Below are 13,231 nucleotides of genomic sequence, written 5' to 3' on the forward strand. Positions count from 1 at the left end.
TACAGTTTTGTTCTTAGGCCACAGTACAAGATTGCATGCATTACTTTACACAAATGTCAAACACAGAACGACTGTAACACAGATACCTCAGGGTTGTCTAAAGACACAGCTTCTCTTTTTGTGGTGGGGTCAGGAAGGAGAATGATGGTGGCCATTTCCATACACAGCCTGTTGTGTGCTCAGCACAGCTGGATGCGGATCCCAAGAACTTGCTGACTGACTCACAGAAGAGGACAGAAGCTGCTGAGGAAGGCAGGAGAGTTCAAAGAGCAGTCTCCAACCGGGGGCTGGGATGATGGACACACATCCTCGATTCCAGGGGGAAAAAGTCTTAGTCAATACTAGTTAAAAACTGTTAATGATTTTTGAAAATCAGATTACATCTATAAAAGATGAAAAGTAAACACTTAAAACAATCTATTGAGGGGAACATAAAATAATAAAAAATCAAATGCAGATGGGATTTCACAAAGAGGAGATTTGAATCTTTTGGTCTAAATCAGCCAATATTTTAACATTAACTATAAATTATTAAAATGTAGTTTGCTTATGCCCATTCTTAAAATGCAGAATCTTTGAGGAAAAATATAGGCATATTTTCAGGAATACAGACTCTTGTAAAAAAATTTAAAAGTCAGTATCATCTCTCTTGCGGAGCTACTAGAACAGGTTTTTCAAACACAAAAGGAGATCAAATGTGGGGCGCTTGAATATGTTAAAAATTCTTTTTTTTTTTTTTTTTTTTTTTTTTATGAGGCAGAGTTTTGCTCTTGTTGCCCAGGCTGGAGTGCAATGGTGCAATCTCGGCTCACCACAACCTCCGCCTCCAAGGTTCAAGCAATTCTCCTGCCTCAGCCTCCTGAGTAGCTGGGATTACGGGCATGCACCACCATGCCAGGCTAATTTTGTATTTTTAGTAGAGGCGGGGTTTCTCCATGTTGAGGCTGGTCTCAAACTCCTGACCTTAGGTGATCTGCCCGCCTCAGCCTCCCAAAATGCTGGGATTACAGGCGTGAGCCACTGCGCCTGGCCGGATATGTTAAGAATTCTTATCTCAAGAATACTGCTTTGGGGCGCTCACAGTACTTTCCAAAAGAAGCTACCCACCTCAAAGAGCCCTGCACAGCCCCAGCAACCCATGAGTGTGGTAGCCATCATTTTGTTAGCCACTGCTTGGCCATCATCAAAGTATTCACTTAGAGTGGGGAAATTACTTAATATCAATGATATTAATGATTTCCATGGGGAACATGACACACAATGCACAAGGGTCTTCAGATGTTTGCTTTTTACAGCAATGGTAGGAAATTGTCATTCTTCCGATTCAACACGCTGATGGATGACACTTTAGTGAAGTGTGACTACCTAGAGGAGCAGGAAGGCGGCTCCCGATTCTCACTGGGCCAGCCTCTTCCAGAAGGTGCAGGCTACTCTTCTGACAGGAGATCACGAGCCTGGCAGGCTGGGCAAGCGCTCTGTCCTTTAAGCCACTGCTTAAAACACCCTTTGTGATACTTGTGCCCACATTTGAGCACACGCACGTTTTTTGATTTGAACACCTCGTGGCATATTTCACAGGAACTTGCACCCGGTGCAACCCTCACAGGGACATCTTCTGCTTTCTGCCCCTTGGTTTTGGGTGATGGTGCAACAACCACCAAGGGTGGGCCCTGGGAGGACCTGGTCACGGGGGCAGCAGCGCTGGGCTCATAAGTCCTCTTGTCCTTCCCTGGGTTTGGCTTTTTCTTTTTCTGTTCATCTAGAATGTGTTCTGTCACTCTTTGGACAATTTCATCAATACTCAATCCTGAAAGTGAGTTCTTGTTTTTGCTTCGCACTTTTTTAATAAAACTAGCAAGCTCAGTGCTGTTGTAACATGGGAATACCACTGACAGGTGCTCAATAATACTATTGAATGGCTTTTTTGGAGACTGGCTTGAACATGCAGCACATCCTGGAGGAACAGGCTGCTTCCAATCAGCCACAGGGCTTTGCTCGGACAGAGCTTCCTGGCCAGCCCCTTTTGGTCCTGGCAGCTGAGTGGCTTCAGGCTGAGAGGGGGGTGGCCCTGGCAACAGCGCAGAAGGAGCCTCCCCTGGGGAATCACCGGCAGAGAACACACTGGGATCCCTGTGAAGTGCTGCGTGGTTTCCAGTCACATCGCTTGCAGAAGTCATAAGCCCTTGGTCATCATGGCCTGAAGACTCAGGGAGTAACTCAGGATGAACCGTGTTACAGGCAGGAAATGAGAGCTCGGAAATCTGCACTTTAGAAAGTTCACTGAGCCGAGAACCATTTTTAATTGCCTTAATTCGTTCTTCAAACTGAGACTTTGCTTTCTCAGTTTCTTTTGTAACATTAGAAAGAAACAATTCCCATGAACATATATCAGACTCCATGTCAGGATATGCTGCAGGATCATGGCTAATCAGCTCTAGCTTCTTCAGATAGGCTTCTGCTTGTGACTCCATGATCTGTAGCTTATACACTTCACTCTCCTTCCAGTTTTCAAGTACAGATACCTCTGCAGCCACAGCTCTCTGATGACTCTCTTCATAATCCTCTTTCCCTTTCTTTATACACTCTTCTATTTTCATTTTCTCGTTTGTAAGTGTGTTGCTGATTTCAAGGGACTGATCCAGATGTAATTCATGTTCCTTATCCTTTCCATCATTTTTCTGGGTATACATTTCATTGGCATTTGAAACCTTTTTAATTTTCTTCTTCAGTGATTTTAGTGTTGCTTGGATTTCTTTTTTTTCCTGTTGCCATTTTTTAATTTCTCTTTCCAAATCTTGAAGGAACCAATCTAATTCTGTCTTTGATATCTTGTTTTCTTCTAAGTGCCTTTTCAACTTTTCTTCCAGGTCCCTGGTCTCTTCTAAGCCCTTAAGTTTTATCTGCTCATAATTTTCATACACTTCTTTAAGTTGGTCTTGTAATACTTGGTACTCCTTTTCAATCTGTGAAATTTCCCCTTGTTGTTTCTCAAAAGGATTATAGGGCTCAGTATTGACTTCTTGGTGTGTTATGTTCCAAGATACCTGTATGGCAACCATCTGCACCTGTGGAATGTTTGTTACTGCACTGGTGCTTTCTGGAATTACTTCACATTTGTTGTTAGAATTTCCACAGTGCCCATCTTTTCTGTTAGACTCACTCAGGACTGTATGAGCATCACCTGTGCTGCACTGTGACTTTACAGATATTACCGAAGAATCCTCATGGATCTGTGTTTCGGAGGCAATCTGGTGACCAGCAGCATTCTCAGCATTCAAATGATGACCCTCAAAATAGGCAGTAGCATTTTTATCTGCTCTGTCATTGGCTACAAAAGACGGCACCACTGGTACTGATCTTGGTAGCTGATATTCAGGAGAAAGGCGGGCCAAGGGTGTATATATGCTGGTGTACTGGGGCAAACCTGGTAGCACATTTATGTATGCTGGTGGTGTCCGGGTGTTATCAAATCTCTGGAAAGGAAGATACGTACAGTATCCTGTGACTAAATGGGATTGAGCCCAATAAGTTGGTTTCACATCCTCAAGAACTGGTTTGGGAGAATTAGAGGAGACTCGCTTGTAATTTGCATCCTCAGAGCCTGGTTTGGGAGAATTAGAAGAGACCCCTTTGGGTTTCCCATCCTCAGAAACTTGTCTAGAAGAATTATCGGATACTGGTTTGGCCTTCACATCTTCACAAGCTGGCTTGGGAGAATTTGCAGGCACAGGTTTGGGTTTCACATCTTCAGAAGCTGGTGCTGAAGATGAACCTGATACTGGTTTAGACTTTACATCTGGTTTAAATTCCCTAGCAGCTGAATTCAGTGGTAGTTTAACTTGTAAATACTCTCCTGCTTTTGAAATGTCTTCTACTTTTGCTTTAATGTTTTTCTTCTTTCTTTTCTTCTTGAGCCGTGATGCAACTTTCTTCAATGCAATACAGTTGTCAATCACAACAAAACGAGGACATCCCAAGAGAAAAGATTTTAAACCTCCTGCTTTTTCTAGTATTGGTCGAGTTTCTTCTGGGAAAAACTCATATTCTTCAGAGAACATCTTGTGACTCATGTCCAAGGGACCATGTTCCTCCAACAACTGAGAGAAGTAATCATATAGAGTTGAACATTTTTGTTTTGGGTTCATGTCCCACAGCTTCTTATTGCGGACAACATATTCATTACTGTGTTGGTCATAGAGAGCTTCAAATTCTTCTACGTCTTGCCGAAGATGGTCAGGCACTGCAAATGGGCCTGCAGTATCTGAATTTTGATTGCTATGGTCTTCACTTGAAGTGATGATCTCATTATTTGGAGTTACTGAAGTTGTTCCAGACCCAACTAAGATAGGCTTTGAGTCCTTTGATTTCTTTTTCTTGCCTTTGTTTTTCACCTTGGTAGAACTAAACGGTGCTTCGCCACTGTCTTGTTTCCTTAACACAGTACAGCGGCTGTCCATTATATCAAAGAATTCATCTAAAGCACTATGTAATGCTGGGAACTTGTCTCTGTGTTCTTCTAGCAGCCATATTAAACAACGGGCTTCCTTCAATGATGTTGGCTCAAAGAAATAATCAAGTTGCTTTCCTTCTATAGTGTCTAGTTTGTGACCATATTTCTCATTCCAGAGGAAAGTCATGATGCTAAAATCAAGCTGTTTAAGAGATGCTTCATACCGAGAAAAGAAAGGTCCTGTGGCATCTAAGCCAAAGCTATTAAGTTTTTGGATCCAGGCGGCTAATTTGGGCTCCACTTCTTTAAGCTCACTCAAAACATGCAGAAATATTCTTGTCTTTACTCTGTTCTTTTCTTGAATCAAGTGATGAATAACATAGTCCACTGCTTCATTTAGAAAATTTCTGCTTGAAAAACAGGTTGTATAGTCCTCTGTGCTCAAAACTTTCCAAGAAAGCAATTCTTTGAGAAGCGTGGCTGTATTCCATATGCCGGATTTAATCTTGTCAGCATACTGCTTTATACACTGTAGAATTCTGTCATCAAGGAACTGACAATGCTGAACATCGTCTACAGTTTCTTTCTGCTCTTCATTTTTGGGTGGATTACTTTCTCTTAAGTCCTCCTCCATTCTTTCTTGTGCTAATTTTTTTGCTTCCTTTTTTTGGATCTTTCTCTTCAATTTTTTGTCTTCTTTCAGTCTTAGTTTCTCTAGGCTAGAACATTTCTGTTTCAGAATAGGTCTTGGAGGAACCTTTTCTTTTATGACCTTGTGTTCAAATTCACATTTAACTTGACCACCACTGCTGAAGATGATAATCTTAGAAATGACACCTTCACAGTCAGGGGTAAGACATATTCCTTGTAGAAAATCCTTGTCAATTTTATCATTAAAGGTTGTAGTTTTTAACTTCTTCCAGCAATTCATGTGAAATTCTATTTTACAGTACTGGCAACAGCTGATGCGTATAAAACCCTTAAAGTCTGGATCAGTTATGTATATCTGGATCTTAGAATATCCACAGCACTTCTGATAGCAACAAATGGCATCTGGCACTGGAGGGAACTTGCATTCTTCAACAAATTTCTCTAACAGCATCTTTATTTTTTCTGGCTGAGACTCTTCAATAATCACATTACTTGTGGGCCAAGTTAACACTCCAGGAAGACGACAAATCAAGGTTCTTGCTTTCTCAAAGTGATTGAGAGCTTCTAGAAATCTGTTTTTTTTCAAATATACTTTTCCAATTCCACAGTAGGCCAAGCAATCAAGTCCCTCATTGTGGTAGTGTTCAATAATCCTCTTAAACTGGTTTTCAGCTTCAGATAGTTCTTCAGGCTGTCCTATTCCAAGGAGAGAAATGGCAAGTCCATAGACAACCAAGACATAGTTAATCATGGCCAGGTTCAATTGCTTTATTTTTTGAGGATCTAAACCATTCAGCAACTCTGTAAAGGCATGTGCGGCACTGCGGCAACGCTGCTCCAATAAAGCTGTATAGCCATCTTGAATTAAGCTTCTCAGCATTGTCATTATATTAGCAAAATCCTGGTGTGCAGCTCTGGAAGATTTAGAAAACTGTTTCTCCAATATGTTCTTCAAATCTACTGGTAAAGTCAATTGTGAACTAGAACTGAACTTCTCTGATTCATTGTTTCGAGATTTTTGTTTTCCTTTATGTTTTGGAGGCTGATTTGATGGTGGTGAAAATTCAGGATGACAGTCACAATCATCTACCTTCAATGCCTCATCCATCACCTTTAGATTCTGATTACCACCGTTGGCCATTTCCTGATTAATTTTTCTGAAATCTCTTTCCTTCTCCACAAAGTTAAGTGACGTACTAAATACAGGTGCTGATAAACTCCTAGGTGTGTAGGCCCTGTTTTCATAAAAGGCTTTAATTGGATTCTTATTTGCTGTTCGACCTTGTAGGTCTTCTATTTGTTTTTGTAACTTTACATGCTGCTGAATTAGATCCTTGATTCCCTCAGGGTCATTTTTACAGAGTTTTTGAGCTGTTATGTTTGCTTGCAGGGCCCAGTTATATTCCCCCAGCATAGAAAGAGCATCACAATAACGATAATGACCCTTTGGCCAAGTGTTCTTCAGAATAGTGGCTCTCTTTCCATCACCGAGTGCATTTCTAAACTGTCCAGTACGAAGAAAACAAAGAGCTCGGTTACCATAAAGAAGGTAGTTTTCAGGTCTATATTCAATGGCTCTGGTGTAATAGATAATAGCTATATCAAATCTTTCTTTGGAAAACTCTTCATTTCCTTTCATTTTCATTAGTTCTCCTTGCTCTATACAATCCATACAACTTTGGGTTTTAAGTTCTTCAAGCAAATTGCAGTCTTCCATTACAATTTTAGTTATGTAGTACTTGTATTCACTAAAGAAAATACTTAACATAGGCCAACAATTGTCAATTGATCCTAATTTAGTTAGAATTGTTACATCGCCTGCATATTTTATCCAATTCAGAGCTTCTTCCATTGCCAAGATTTTATTTTCTATTTTATAACCAATTCTCAATAAGCCTCCAATAAGGAGTGAATCATTAGCAACTTTCTTTGCCAAATCCACAATATCTTCCATCAACTCAAGATGTTGTAATCTCTTCAAATTTATCTCGGAAGCACGTGAATTGTTGGCGTCCACACAGGGATGCAATCGTGATATTACAGAACTGTTTTGATGTTGAAACAGAAGTGGCCAGAAGATGTTTATTTTAATGGCATCACAATAATCTTGCAGGACAGAAATTGGTTTACTACACCATATACTGCAGATGTCAAATTCTAAATTCCTCTCACTTTGGACATAATCTTTATATTGCTTACCCACCCCATCACAGTAAAGCTGAGTCACACGAACATAATCATCGGTCATAAATTCAGCAGTAAAGACACAATCGTCCACGTAAGGGCAATCTTCTAACAAGGCATAATCCGCCATAGTGAAATCCCCCTCAGCAAAATTGTCCGTGATGCACAAGTCACGCACACACGGAGGAGTGTGGAAGGCCTCGCTCCCCTGGCATCTCGGCTGCAGCGGGACAAGGTAACACATCCGGGAGCCCGGCCGCGCGCCGGGTGTGCACTCACCCGGGCCTGCAGCCCGCGAGCCTGGGACGCGGGCATCCGCCGCCGCCGCCGCCGCCGCAGCAGCAGCCGCCGCCGCCGCCGCCGCCGCCGCCGCCGCTGCTTCCGCCGCCGCCGCCGCTGCCACCTCCGGCCCTTCACGTCAGCGGACGGTGGGAGGGAGCGGGTGCTTTTAACTGTTTCTGTGTCAATACTGACCACAGTCATTATTTTCTCTGGCTGTCCTTTAAAGTCGTACTGGTTGAAGCCGTGTATCCTTTGCCCACAGACCAGAGGAAGGGGAACCAGGTCCTTTCAGGAAAGTGCATGGGGATGCCTCTCTCTCATCATGTCCCCTGACTCCCAGGTGTAATCATAATCTCCGCATGGAAGTGCCAGGCACACAGAGAGTGCTCTTCCTGCTGCCTACACTCCTGCTAGACAGAGCCCTGTCAAGGTCATCATAAGGGCTGGGATCCACTAACAGCTTTGACCTTAAAGCAGAGTCTGATATTGGGGATGTCATTTCTTCACTCTGATGTACTAATTTTTTTTTTATCTATACGCTGATGAGAGGCCGCTCAGACACCTGCAAATTAGCATCACACTCCCCTAGGTTCTCTAGCAAGATATTCTGGGAGGAAAACCTCTGAATCTTATTTCCACCTGTTGCTCAAGGAAGGGACTGTTTCCAAAGAAAATCACAGTCGTATACAGAGGAGCTTTTCTGTGTCCCTTTTTCTCCTTTGTTCCTTTTCCCCTCTCTCTCTTTTAATGGCACCCATTTCTTCCCATCACTTAGAACCACTGAGAATCTTTTTTTACCCTGGCTTATAAATTGTGTAGAATTCCTGTAAAGTATGGTGCTCCTTTGTCTGTTTCCATTGTCTCTGACCTAATTCTTGACTGACTGGCCATTTACCTGATCCACTTTAAAAGCCAGGAGAACTGTGTTCTCATTTCAGAAGAAACTGTGTTGCCCTGGCCAGTTTTCTTCCCTTTTCTGGGATTCATTTCTTCATCTGTAAAATGGGGGGCGGGGGTTGACCATCCTGGGCTCTATCTGGAAGTCGATTGGAGTCATAGGGAGAGCTCTGACATGGTGATGCAGGGCCTTGAACTCCACTCACAGCTCTGCTGCTAACCTAGCATGTGATTTAGTTCTAGTCCCTTGCCACTTCTGAGCCTTAGTTCCCCATCTAAGCAGCCATGACTGACAAGGGAGGAGTCTTAGACTCCCACAAATGAGGACCTTGATCCCCTAACATGCCTGTGTGTTCATAAGACCCATATTCTCTGATCTTGAGCAGATAGAGCCTTTTCTTATCCTCTGGATTGCTTCTTGGAAATGGCTGTAGTGAAAGCCTCTTTTTTTTGTGCTTGATACTTTATTTTCCCAGGTAAGCTCCCTCTACCTTTGTCCTGGGGCATGTATTTATGGATATTTTAGTTAGAAAAAGCTATCAATTAGTGTAATTAGCTTATTGTCACCTTCAATCTTGACCCTCTCCATGCACTGTCCCCTACCCACCTCAGGTTCTCTCTTATTTTAACTTAGTGAGCAGAGCTCCTGGCTGCATCACCATAGCAACCAGCAGCTAGGACCTATTAAGCCATGACAAGTCATTAGACATCTAAGGTGATTATAGAGTCCAGAATGTTAACTTCAGAAGAGAGGCTGACAGAAGGAAAATGAGGCAGATCTTAACCTACAAACAAGTGGACAACAGAATAGCTGAGTGCTTCAAACTATCCCCCACCTGGATGCCATGGGCGCTATGGGCCTGGGTGTCAACACCTTGGCATGTACCCTCAGCCACCAGACCAGAGGGAGGGGTACCAGGCCCATTCTCTTCCCAGAGAAGTAATTCTGGACACCTCCCTGCCAACATGCTCTAAGTAGATGGATTTGAGTCTGGATTTTTCAATGGGCAGTACCAATTACTGAGTTCATCCTGAGTCCTACTCCTAATCTAGTGACACATTTCCTTATCTTTCAACTTTCCATAGAAGTTTCTTAAATGAAAAAAGGCCTTTTTTTTTACTTGTTTGAAACTCTCTTTTCCCAGTCAGTTCCCCTGCTGCCTTGGCCTGTATTTGTGGCCTGTTAAATTCAAAAGTCTATCAGTCTAATTAGGATATTCAAATTTTAATTCTTTTCCCTTCTCCACATGGGCAGCCACCCACCCTTCTTTTATTCTCTCTTTTTATTTCATTTAGGGAAAAAAGCTCTTGGCAGGATTGCCATAGAAACCAGCCACCAGGCAGACTAGGCCATTGTGCTTCTGGACACTGATACTCAAAGCTGATTATGGGTCTGGAAGCTTACATGGCTGAGCAAGACTGATGGAGTTAAGACAAAGAGGGTCTCAGCTACAGAGAAGGGGAAAATGAGCACCTCAGAACTTCAGACAAATCTCAGCCCTACCTTTATCTTTGCCCCTGTGTGCTTCATGGAAGAAAAAAGTTAGAGTGAGAATGAGGAAGGCTGTCCCCTATTAAAGATGAATGTCTGGGTTGACATCAGAACTTGTGCCCTTAGGCTAACCCTGCCATGACCACAAACCCACACCTGTGAACATGTCATTTTCACTGAGTATCCCTAGTTCCTATTAAATTACCTGGCATATACTTAAGGTTCTTGTAGTGCTTGGTGCTCAGCAGTTCTGTAAGACAGAGCACTGCTAGTGAGAGCACACGGAGACTACCTTGGAATATGAGCAAGTGAAGACTTCCTAACACACTGGATTTTTCTGGGAAATGACACCAATGAAAGCCTCTGCTATGTGCTCTAAGGCTCCCTGTTTGCAATTTACCTCCCCTACCTTCTGGCAGTGGTGGTGTAAATACCTGGTGGAGGGGCTTTGGAAGCTGTTAGTCACTGAAGTACCTAAGTGTATTAGGCTATTCTTGCCTTCAAGGATTTTCCCCTGGTCCCACAATGCACCCCTGTCTACATTAACAGGCTCCCACTCATTTACACTGGCAGAGCAGTGCTCCTGGACACATTGCCATAGCAACCAGAAGACAGACAGAGTAGGAGGATGAGCCAGACATTTGACAGCAAAGGTTAGTGGAGTATCTGTTGGAGAGGGGCTGACTCTTAGGAGGAAAATACCTTATCTCTGAGCTGCAGAGAAATAGGCCACTAGACCCTTCAGTGTTCCAACACCATCCCCTCCCCATCCTCCATCCCTGTGCCTCCAGATGAGGAGTAGTCAGAATGAGTTTTGTTTTATCTGGAGGCCAAGGCCTGTGTTTTATCAGAATATGTATCTTTTGCCCCGAAGCCGGTCAAGGGTACCAGGTACCAGATACTTCCTCCCACCCCACCTTGTTACCAAACTAACACCCATGAGTGAACATATGCTCCAAATGTGTATTCCCATGACTGCATCTCCTGTGCCTAGAATAGTGTCAAGAATATAGCAGTGCAACTTTCTGCACTTCCCCTGTCTACTCATTCCATGTTAGGCATTGCGGTTCACACCTTATCATTTGCAGAATTCCATTTACTGCTGGAATACCCACTGTATTAGTCTGTCCTCATGCTGCTGATAAAGACATACCCGAGACTGGGCAATTCACAACAGAAAGAGGTTTAATGGACTTACAGTTTCATGTGGCTGGGGAGGCCTCACAATCACAGCAGAAGATGAAAGGCACATCTCACATAGTGGCAGACAAAAGAAGAGACCTTGTGCAGGGAAACTTCTCTTTTTAAAACCATCAGATCTTGTGAGACTTATTCATTATCATGAAGAACAGCACAGGAAAGACCTGCCCCCATGATTCAATTACCTCTTAATGGGTCCCTCCCACAACATGTGGGAATTCAAGATGAGATTTGGGTAAGGACACAGCCAAACCATATCAGCCACAGTCTCAACTGATGACACTGAGAATGTGAAAGTAAAGGAATAGCCTTTAAAAACTTCTCACTTCCATGCATCTGCAACTTGATACTCTGCTTTCCCTTTCATCACTATGGATAAACTCTCTACATTCCTAAGAAAACCCATCCCTACTGTTGGCCACTAGATTACACCCCTTTTTGACTATTCAATGCATGGTCCCAGCAATGCTGTCTGTGCTCTTTGCCACATCATCAATTTACCTTTATCTACTGGATGATTCCCATCGGTACACAAATATTCCACAAAGTCTCCCTTGCAACAACAACAACAAAACCAACAAGAAAGAAACAAAACACCCTACCTTAACTGTACAACCCACTCCACCTACTGCATCATCTCTGTACACCAAAATTCCTCAAAAATCATTATGTGGTCTTGATTTGTTCACTTATGTACTCTCATTTTTTTCTTGAACCCACCCTAGTCAAGCTTTTATCCCCCACTCCATGGAAATAGCTCTTCTTAAGGTCTCCAAATAACCTGCATATTGTTAAACCTTGTGATTATTTCTCAGTGCTGGTCTTACTTGACTGAAAAGTAGAATTTGACACAATTGATCATTCCTCCTCCTTGTAATACTTTCCTCACTTAATTTATAGGACATTTCTGTCTCTTGGTTGTGCTTCTGCTTCAGTGTCTGCTATTTTTCAGAGTCATGGTTGGTTAATCCTCACTGCTTTGACCTCTTCACCCTGCTAGAAGCTATTAGTCAAAACATAAGTTTTTATTTAGCCAATTGAAGGTGTGTAACATAGGACTGTGGTTGTCAGAATGGAAACCACTTGGGCCTTCATATAGGTGGCTGAAGAAATTTATCCAAGCAAGAGATAGCATCAGGTCCTGGGCTGACAGCTTTCTGGTTGGGAAAGACCCCCAACACCTGCCTTCATTCAGTGAGACAATTGTATGACTCGCCTGCAGTAGTGTGCAGGTTAAAGTTAACGAGTTGAACTTGTAGCTTGCCCCTCTCTCACTACATAAACTCCTTTCTTCTCTCTGGAAGGAGTTCAGTTTCCAGCAGAGGTGATGACAGATGAACAGATCCCAGTTTGAAAAGTGCCAAAACCCTGAAGGGGGTGGGGTATGTTGGTGGATAAAAGAAGTTAGATCTTTAATAAATCCCACAAATTATTCTGGGCAATTTATTTACTGAGAATTTTTAACTCTCAAGTGTTAAGATTTTCCTAGATAATCATTTGTTTAATTCAGGTTTTCAAAAGCATTTACTTCAGACTCCTTTTATTCTCTTACTTTCTTTTCTATTGCTGTTTTAAAAACAAACAAAAAATACTTAGTGACTCAATTAAATAATATTATTGGTGAGGGGATGAAGCACAGTTTCAAAGAGTTACAAATTAAAAATATTAATTGGCATCTGAATTGCAATAGTCCATTTGCCTCCACTCCCTAAGCTCTAATGATGTTTGTGTCCCCAGGTCAAGTTCCAAAGTAACCATTATTCCCAATAGGTAAAATTCCTCTGGCCTCTGGTCCTGTTGAACCTTAAGGCTTACCATAAAATTGGTTCAAATTGCAAGAAATGAACATGGAATGCTTCCCTCCCCTTAGCCAAGGCCTGTTCCAGTTACAACCAACAGTCAATAAATCCCAGTGCTTCTTCCATAGTCCCAACCCTCTCATGCACTCTCACTGCCTCATTGAGGGCTTTGGAATTTCCAGGATACAGTATATGAGTCTTACCAAAATCCCAGATGGAGCACCTCTGAGTCATAACTTAAGAAGATGCTCTCAGATCTTGACTCCCAGACTCAGC

The 13,231-nt window shown here is 42.6% G+C and overlaps 1 protein-coding gene across 1 annotated transcript; it reads right to left on the minus strand.

The window, feature by feature from the left end:
• Window positions 1–715: 715 nt before the first annotated feature.
• LOC100451950 (E3 ubiquitin-protein ligase TTC3-like) lies at window positions 716–7,578 on the minus strand. Its single transcript, XM_054544749.2, has one exon. The coding sequence runs from the start codon at window positions 7,527–7,529 to the stop codon at window positions 1,428–1,430; it is 6,102 nt and encodes a 2,033-aa protein (XP_054400724.1). The 5' UTR covers window positions 7,530–7,578; the 3' UTR covers window positions 716–1,427.
• Between the last annotated feature and the right edge of the window lie 5,653 nt (window positions 7,579–13,231).

The sequence above is a fragment of the Pongo abelii genome, chromosome X (assembly GCF_028885655.2).
Source record: "Pongo abelii isolate AG06213 chromosome X, NHGRI_mPonAbe1-v2.0_pri, whole genome shotgun sequence".
In the NCBI taxonomy this organism is placed as follows: Eukaryota; Metazoa; Chordata; class Mammalia; order Primates; family Hominidae; genus Pongo; species Pongo abelii.

Excerpts from the sequence above, each read along its gene's own strand:
- LOC100451950 (XM_054544749.2), bottom strand. The coding sequence starts at position 7,529 with ATGTGTTACCTTGTCCCGCTGCAGCCGAGATGCCAGGGGAGCGAGGCC.